At 48.2% G+C, this 9,545-nt stretch overlaps 1 protein-coding gene across 2 annotated transcripts in view; it reads left to right on the top strand.

Moving 5' to 3' along the window:
- Positions 1 to 9,545, top strand: part of PTPRU (protein tyrosine phosphatase, receptor type U) — a 246,083-nt gene that overhangs the window by 137,821 nt on the left and 98,717 nt on the right. For both annotated transcript variants that reach the window (XM_019512143.1, XM_019512142.1), the window contains exons 11-12: positions 786 to 1,059; positions 4,684 to 4,720. In XM_019512143.1, coding sequence (XP_019367688.1) covers positions 786 to 1,059; positions 4,684 to 4,720 — 311 coding nt within the window. The remainder of the gene's footprint in view (positions 1 to 785; positions 1,060 to 4,683; positions 4,721 to 9,545) is intronic.

The raw sequence follows: 9,545 nt of genomic DNA, 5'->3' as shown, positions 1-9,545 counted from the left end.
GGTTGGAAAGATGTCTACCTGGATTTTTCACATGGTCCCTTCAGTAGAGCAAACAGGCACTGTTTTTAAGTTTTTCTCAAACTAGGTAGAGTCTAAACTCACCATGTTGCTCTTCTGGTTTATTAACAAAATCAGTAAGATAGCAGAGAGATCTGTCATAATCTGCTCCTATGACTCATCCTGTGGGACTTCTCTGTCCTCTCTCCTAAGAAAACTTAGATGCTAGTTGGGTGACCAGCCACTTGCATGAAAGAATCAGCTGAAACCATTTAGCCTTTTGCTCTCAGCATCTGCAATAGGTTGGTGGTGAGGTTTGTGGAGTACGGTGGAGAATGCTGGCTAGGGGTCCCAGGCTTATTTGAGGTCAGAGACTTGCTGCCAGCACGTTGCAGCCCCAGGATTTGAGTAATTTAAATAAATTAGCATGCGTTTTGCATGCATTAAGTGATTGTCCTCTCACCTTCTCAGTTAGGTGTATAGAAATTGCTGACTGATAAAATGCACTAGCGGCAAAAAGCTGCCATTAGCCAGCGTTATCTCTGGTCTGGACGTACAGGGAGAGTGTGTCTTCAGGAAGTGCACGGTAGGCACAAACTGCTTTCTTCCTTCCAGCCATGGTGATGCAAGGGTTTGGGATTGTGGGAGCAGGGGTGGGATGGTATCTGGGTCATCAGGTTTGAGAGAACTTTGTGGCTGGGGAGAGTTGGTTCTTCATTTTACAGCCAATATCCCTGTAGTTTCCCATCCTTTTTTTTCTTGTCTCTGTCTCCTTGTCATGCTCTCAGCACATACCAGGTCATTGTGGAGGAAGACAGGCCCAAGAAGATGAAGAGGGAGTTGAGCGGGCAGGAGTGCTTCCCGGTCCCACTGACGTACGATGATGCCATGTCCCGGGGCTCCGTGCATTACTTTGGGGCTGAGCTGCCTCCCAGCAGCCTCACCGAAGCCAAACCTTTCACTGTTGGGGACAACCAGACGTACAGTGGGTACTGGAATCCACCACTGGAGCCCAAGAAGGCTTATCTTATCTACTTCCAGGCCACAAGTAACCTGAAAGGGGTGAGTAGCTGATGGCTGGGACCAGTGCCATGGTGTCTCTGAGCAGCCAGAAGAGTAGGACATTCATTTGATGGGTGATGGGATCTGGTGTGCGTCCTTTCCAGGGGAATGCATGGGGAATGGGAGACATCGCAGGTCAGAATTTTAAGAGTCATTTTCGGAATCTGTGCTCCCCAGCTGCAGTGCCAAACACTACATCTGTTCACTCTTAGGGAAAGTAGCACGTGTGTCAAAATACACACGCAACAGAAAACCGAGGAGGCTTGCTTGATGGTTCTGTTTCCCATAATCAGCCTGAGCCAGTCTCAGCAGTCTCCATGTATTTCACTGTTTTTTCATACTGTGTTGATTAGGTGGCTTGTCATCTCTGTGCCTGATTTTACTGTTACTGGGGTTGATGAAAATTTTGCTATTGGCTTCAGTGGAATTAGGTTCAGTCCCTATATAGATACATATATGTATTAACCTTACTGCCAGAGCTGGAGGGCAGGAAAATGTCAGATCTTACCCCCAGATCTCAGTTCTGCCATCTGATCCCCACAGACGACCTTTAGCCTTAAGTAGGATGGCACTGATGTGAAAGAGCGAACACACTGTCATATAGAGATGGGCATCAGGGAGCTGATTTGGAGTCCAGGCATGTTGGTTATTGGGGTTCAGATTGTCCGAGCTGTCTAAGAGGGGGGCTGAGATGTCCAGATCATGATGGCACCTTTGAAAAGCCCACCCTCCAATGCCACATGTCAGTGCAGTGTAGGTATAACTTCACTGGCTTTGTGCATGCGAGAGCTTTGATGCTGCACGTTTCCTTCCAACTTGCTTCCCAATGTGGGAGTTGCATTTCAGGACTCCAGCATCATGTGATAACACTGCAAACACAGCTACTCCCTGGGAGAGGATGAGAGAATGAACCGCACATGACAGTGGTTAGTCACGTCACTTGACACAGGAGTGGAAGCTGCTGAGACATGAGAGGGATCAGGATGATTTCAGAGCACATGAAGAATAGCGTCAGGTTGCTTGTAAACCCCGTTCTAATGCAGGAATCACACCAGTCACTTGGAACGGAGAGCACAGACAAAAGGCAATATTGCCCTCCTAAGCTGTTGCCAAGTCTGAATTTGTATTTTGGTTGCTGTCAGTATTTTGTGAGTCAGTCACTCGATAGGACTAAAATTTTAAAAAGATAACACGGTTTGCTTCATAACTTTTACCAAAGCCTGGCAGGTTGTTCAGACAGGAGCTGCGTTCCCTGAAGCCCGCTGTGCTTCATCGCTTTGGCTGGATGGCAGCTTCCTGCAGGAAGATGGACTGTTATTTGGGCTTCTACTGATAGCCCTTAAAAAAATAAGTAGATAAAGCCAGGCCCTCCCTGCCACCTTGAGTAGCTCCTTGATGCCCAAACAGCTCCACGTTAGACTGGAGCGAATGAGAAGTGGGAGCCTCCCTCTATTTGTGGTTTTGTGCTATTTGCTATGCCTGTGCAACAAAATGGCTTTCCATGAGTTACCCAGTTACGTTTCTGGAGGGAAATCTCAGCAGGATAAGAAAATGCTTCTGTGCCACTGTACAGGGAGGGGAGCAGAAAGGATTGCCCTGTATATATTGATGCAGAGTTGACCAGGAGATCTTCACTGGGTGATGCTGCCTGCCTGGGGCTCCATGGTAGGTATTGCATCTCATTGGGTCCCCTCATCTTCCAACACAAGGAGACAGGATTCCCCAGGAGGTGTTTGTGGGTGGGAAGAGGCAGGCATAGAAGCAAGAATCCCTGCTCTGCTGGTCTTTCTGGATATATACAACGAAGCATTTAGCACTGGGGCCTTCTCTAGGCTCCCTTCTCCCCAGTGGCCACCAAGGTTCTCCTTGCAGGTCTTTCTCTGACGCTTTCCAAGATGCATACAGCTGGCTTCGCTTTGACTGCCCAACTTCATTGCAGAGGCAAATAAGCTCCGACTAACCCAAAGTTCTGTTCCCCATCTTGGCTAATTTCCTTCAAAAAGATGGTGGGAAGGACTGGAGCTCCCTCAAGAGATCCTTGTCATCTTCACGTGCTCTAGTAGCTCCCATCCTATCTGCCGGGGTATGAACTGTCAAGCCTGAAGGGACAGGCTCCAGTAGCAGCAATAGCAGGTGTCTCTCTCATCTAATACTGGCTCTGAGCAGGCAGATAACTGGCATGGTGTGCACAAAGCTGCTGTCTAGTTGAAGTATGGATGATAGCTGACAGCTTCCTTCCTTGTGGGAAGGTGCCGGCAGTCAAAGCTGTCCTTCCAAGGATTTGTTCACACCTTGTTAGGTTGTTGTTAGGGCTGTGACAGGCAGACTCTTCTCTCTGGTTCTCTCGAGTCCCACTCAGTCATGACTGACGGTGGTCACCATCTCCTGGTCTGTCTACAAGTAGATAGTGGTCTAAGCCCAGCTCCTGACTGATGCCATGAAGATCCAGCATCGCAGCTCAGGGTTTGTTTGTCCTTCTCACCATAGGGCCCATGAGGCACATTAATAGGGCAGTGTGAGTGAAGCATGCTCTTCCTCTGCCAGTGAGGGGTATGTTATGTGGGTAAATGTGATTCTCATCTGATATAACTCTGTGGACATAGATGAAACTATGCTGATACTCCCCATCTGAAAACCCAGCCAGTACCTGCAAAGCCTGTTGGGCTGGTGCCTTTTGTCTGCACAAAACTCTTGATAAATTAGAGGCATTTCAATAAAGAGCGAAGGAAATGATCAGTTTTTCTCTGATACAGTTTTGGAGGAAAGACCAAAGCATCCCTCTAATATGACATCACCTGCACACAGTGACAGCTGAGGCTGGCTGAGCAATTGCTATAGGTGGTAGATGGAGTGGGGGCAGGGGCAGGCTAGCACTTTCCCCCAGTTACGAATTTGAGAAACATTCAGGATTTTTTCATGCCATTTTTATTTTTCTTGACAGAAATTGGAATATTAAAAATTTTGAAATATTTAGGCCTGAGCCCTCAAGTCCCGCTGAAAGACCAAACTGGAGCTCCTCACGAGGTATCATGGCAGCATATGAGAATTTCGAAATTGCCATCAGAGAGACATCTTTGTGAAAAATGATGCTTAGTTCAAATACCATAGAAAATGTTTGTCCAGCCCTGCTGTCCAAAGGCTGGTATACGGTTATTCCTCTTTGCCCTGTTGCTTTTGGAGCCAGGCCTGGGTAATTCCTTCCTATTGACAGCAGTCAGAAACCTAAATGACAGGTCACTTAAATCAGAGGGGGATGTGTTTCTTCCTGGGTCCCTTCTAGTCCATCCCTGGGGCTCATCACGGGGGTTTTTGTGCTCCAGAGCTGTCTGCAGCTCAGTTTATAGGCCTTTGTTGAACTCTGAACTGAGACCCAGCCAGTGCTTGGTTTAGGGCAGGCTGATGGATGGACAGTTCAGTACTGATCATTGTAGTCCATCAGGGCTGTCCCTTTGGCTTTGGACAGAGTATCAGTCAGAAGAGCAAACATGGTTCATGTAGAACATTATCCCAGGTACAAATTTTCAGTAAACTGACCAAATTTTGTTCTAGCTTCCCCACCGAGAAGCATCCAGTGATCCCTCTCTTGCATCCTGGTTGAATCTCCAATCTTTTTTCTCTCTGCAGGAAACCAGGCTGAACTGTGTTCGGATTGCACGCAAAGGTAAGATCCTAGCTGGGCCTCCTGCTCCTCTCGGTATAGTTCTTTGCTCCACTGAGGCTGGGTTGTCATTCTAGGGGGTCTCTTGAGATCTGGGTCGTACTTTGTCATTTGCTATTACAAGATGGCTGTTGAAGGCTGGCATTTGTATGCACACCGTTTCATCATGTTGCACTTGAATTCCAGGCTGTGAAGAAGGGTTCATTGTTGCCAGGTTGCTCTTGCTTCTGACAGTATTTTAATTTGAAGGTCGTTATAATGGTAACCCGCAGAAGCCTTGTCGAGCTCAGGGCTCTGTTCAGGTAGATTCTGCACATATACCCAGTGAGAGGCAGCTCCAGCCTCAAAGACCTTCCAATCTCAGCAGATGAGAAGAAGTAGGATGGAGGAAGGACAGTTTTATTCCCATTTTACAGGTCAGGAGCTGAAAGATTAAGTTAGGCACCAGAGGTGACATATAGTTTATCTCAGAGGAAGGAGTTGACCTCTGACCTCCTGGGTTCCTGCCCAGTGCCCTATTCACAAGCCTAAATTTTTTGGACTAAGACTCGCATAAAGGAATTATGTGGATCCTTTGGGGGGAAAAAAACAGGCGGGGAGGAAGGCACGTTGAATTTTAGACCTTGTCAGCATGCCTTTAATGCATCAAATACAGCAATTGATCTCGGCTGGTATAAACCGTAGACATGCTTGGCATTTATATAGTCCAGGAGTGAGATTAGCCAGGGTAATTGTGTGGCTGGCAGTCCTGGGGGGCCCCTCCGGCGAGTGAAATTGGTTGAGGTGGGGAGATTTGTATTTCAACCTTTCTCTTTTGCTCCAGGAATTTCAACAAGTAACTAAATGGTTTGGACTTTCAGGGGGATTGAACTTTTGTGGCCTTGTGTATTTAATAAAATTCCTCGTGCTTGACTAATATATTTAGCTCCCTATTGGACCCAGGGAAGGGGAAAAAAATGTAATAAAGTGACTTAAACTCCTGGCTCAGTGGGAAATGAAAAATGGGCATAAATGTGTGTGCAGCTACTGCAGAATATTAAAAAAGGACAAAAGGGATTTATAAACCAGCTAGTGTTGGAATTATGCAGAGATGGGCTAAAAGCCAGGCATCCATTGGCACTGTCTTGGGGGTTAGCTCTGAGCTGGGATACCTGGGCCTGGCACTTTATGCATCGGCTATCATACCAGAGCCATGCCCACTTCCTTGAACAAGACAGTAACCCCAGTGATATTGCCCAGTCAGAGTGCACCAGTGGGACATGTGGGCACGGCAGGATCGGAGGACACTGGATTGTGCTACAGACTTAGAGAAGGACACAACTCTTTTGTGCCACGGAGCAGTGTGCAGCCTGAGGGCGAGTAGACAGGTGGCGGGGGGAGGGAGCTGCTCATCTCAAGCTTGCTGTAGACACCCCTTTCCCACCCTTGCCTCTCCCTTGAAACCCTGTCTCCTTTCTTTCCCTTTCTTTCCTTTTCCAGTGAGTGAATGTGATGGGGTGGGACAGATAATGGGGAGCTGGGCACAAAAAGCCTCCACTCCATTGGCCCTGCCATTCAGCTGCTAGCAAGACCCTTGCTGAGTTTGTAACTTCAGTGGGGCTGTCCTGGCATGAACAGGGTGGGAGTATGGGGGTAGCTCGCCAGTTAGCAGCCTGAGTAGCACTGGCAGGGTTTAATGGTTGGGACCTGCAAGTCTTCAGAATAGAAGGGGAAGGAATTAGTGGCTGGGTAAGGGATAAGCACTGGCTCCTGGGGTAAGAGAGGTACCTAGCTTGAGTCTGGGGAGTGTCATCTCTGGTAGTTGGGGGCAGTTGCAGCATGTATTAGTTGGGCACAGGGCTTAATCTGCTCCCACAATTAGATTTTAGTCTTTGCAGAAGACTTCTTCCCCATTTTGCGGCTTAATTCTATGTTTGAATTGATTAAACCACCCTTGGAGGAAACATTATAAATGAGAGTTGATTTACAGGCAGACTTTTAACCGCATCCTGAGGCTGGGCACTATTCCTCTGTCTCCCCTTTGGATGCCTGCTTTGTACAGGTTTATTAATAATCCTCATTATCATTATAACACTATTTATAAAGCACCCTCTGCCCCTGCCAAGGCACTGCATGAAAATGCAATCATTCTGATAAAAAGCAAGAGTTAAACCATCATTAGTTGCACAGTAGGCAAACCAGAATGGGAGAGCCCTGGAGGTGGGGGGCATGCATATGGGGGGAGGTGTGGGAAACACGACATGTATGTAATGGTGTGCATACAGTGTGTGCAGGGTGGAAGTGGGTATGGGTGTGGGGAAGAAGGATGTGTACATACAGTGTGTATGCAGGGAGGAAATGGGCGTGAATGTGGTGTGTGTGTATATACACACGTGCATTTGTGCGTGAGGGTATTTATGTGTTTGGGTAGGATTGTCTGTGTGTGCAGGGGCGCTACAGTGGTTCATATACTGTTCTTTGAGAGCGAGGAGGAACAGGCTGGTGTTGATGGCAGCATGACGATTCCCTTTTGGATAGACACCTCTGCTCTCCTCTTCTGTATCTTTTTTATGGCTTATAAATGCTGCTTTATGCCTGGGAGGAAGGCCATCTCTGCAAAGAGATGCACAGTGCAGTGCTTCAGGGAGCAGTGCTCCTGTTAATTACTCTTTACTGCCTTCACACAACAATGGAACAGATGGGCGCAATGGAGGAAGGGGGAGAGGGGGGCTGCATGGGCCTCTTACCTGTATTTGCCAACCATCCTGGCAGGGCCAATTTCTTGGCCTGCTAACTTATAATAGTATCTCTTTAAGCCACACAAACAAGGTGAAAAGAGGAGTCCTTTGGAGGAGGGAAGCCAGGCCAGACTAGGTCAGACTGCTATCTCATGACCAAGATGTCCCCCATCTGCATCGTAGAGTGAAGGCAGCAGCAAGAGTCTTAATCCTGCACAATCATCATCATCTCTCTGTGGCTTTAAAGGTAGTGTAGAGCAGGCTGCAGGGCTAATGTGCCAGCTTGCCCATCATACTGAGGGACTGTGGAGTCAGACCTCAAGGGAGCTGAGGCAGAGAAGGGAAGGTTAATCAGAAGAGAGAGCACCTTTCAGCACCCAGCATGCAGGGAGGTCACCCGCATTGGAGAGGACGGGGAAATGCAAAAGAAATTCCCTTAGAGATTTGCTTGACTTGTCCGTTTTACCTGTCCTCTTAGTGCATCTGCCCACCCCTTCCACAGAGCCCTTTCAGCTCAGTTGCCCTCTAATCTGGGTATCCATCCACCCAGCTCACTGCCTAATCCAGGGGTGTCCAACCTGCGGCACACATGCCATTAGTGGCACAGGCAGCCTCTGTGTGTGGCATGCAGCAGATTGGAAGGGAGCAAAAAGCAGACTAGCAGCCCAGGCAGATCGGCTTGCCAAGCAGGTTGGCCCATGATGACCTATATCCTCCACCGACCCTGTCCACCTTGTCCTTTCACAGAGCCAGTCCACTCAGGCCACCCACCAAAACTTCTTATCCATCCAACTGTCCACATGCCCTACCTGTCCATCTAGTTTGTGTCCTCTTTCTGGTGTGCCTGGCAGTGCACTGGCCATGCCTCTGCTATCTCTGTTTCCGTCAGCAAATGCCTGAGAGTGAATTTCCTCAGCATGGGCATGGGCTCTCCCAGAGAACAACTTCAGCGATGCACAAGCAAGTGCTGGCTCAATGCAAACTCATGACTTGCACGCTTAGGAACTTCTGCCCGACGTACCTCTCTTCTCCTTCTGTTTGCGAGTTTAAATAATTTGATGTGACCCTCCCCCAGGCTGATGCAGTGCCATTGAAAGGACCTCACGCTCAGCTCACTGGATTGGGAGGGATCCGTAGAGGAGATGGGGATGGGGTGAGCGGAAAGGAGACGAAGAGCTGCGGCTCATTTCTGACCGCCTTTGGCTGGATGAGAAGTTTGATGGGGTTGCTCTTTTGTTTGATTGTTTGTTTGGATCAGGACATTAAGCAGCCTCATTTAATGTGGGGATTAGATTGGATTGTTTGCTAGAACATTAAACAGGTGTTGAACCCATTTGTGCAAGGACATTTCTTTCATGGGTGTCAAGCAGGCTGCTTGCTGCTGGCTGGGGAGAGCATGCACTTTGCCACAGGTATGCTTCCTGCTGTGGCCTAGCTGATTAAAGACTCTTCAGGGTACTGCAAGCAAGACCTGTGCCTACCTCAAGGGGTGGTGGCTGGAGTCATTCATTCCCACTTCTGGATGCACAAGGCACTCAGCCCCACCCCTTTGAAATCCCAGAAGGAGAGTTCAGATCTGTAGGCAACAGGAAACTAATCACAACAATGTCTGAATAGGCACTACAGTGTGCGCGCACATGTGTGTGCGAGTATAAATCCTCTGCTCCAGTGGTTCTTAAGCAGGGTGCTGCAGCACCTGGATGTGCCTTGATGTGCTTCCAGGGGTGCTACAGGGTGCTATGTGATCTTAGCACTGTTAGGCGTGCAAGCATGATTCGCAAGATGCTTGCCTAAAGATTTCACACAGGAATCCATAGCAGTAGAAGCATTCTGACCTGCTGTGATCTTTCTGAATTCTCTGCACTAGAAGAATTACAACATTACTTTTTGCTAGTCAGAAATCCAAATGAAAACTAAGAGCCGGCATTTGAGTCTAAAAAGTGTGAGAATCACTGCCCTACTCCGACCACTCTGCTGGAGTTGAGTGTGACCCTTAATACTGGTGCGTGACTGCAGATGTCTGTGAGGGTTCATTTGGTATGTGCACATTACCTATTCCTGCAAGGGAGCTTTAGTGTGTGTGTGTGTGTGTGTGTGTGTGTGTGTGTGTG

The sequence above is a fragment of the Gavialis gangeticus genome, unplaced genomic scaffold, assembly GCF_001723915.1.
Source record: "Gavialis gangeticus isolate Ggan-Ray unplaced genomic scaffold, GavGan_comp1, whole genome shotgun sequence".
Lineage (NCBI taxonomy): Eukaryota > Metazoa > Chordata > Crocodylia > Gavialidae > Gavialis > Gavialis gangeticus.
This window is presented reverse-complemented; position numbering and strand designations above follow the sequence as displayed.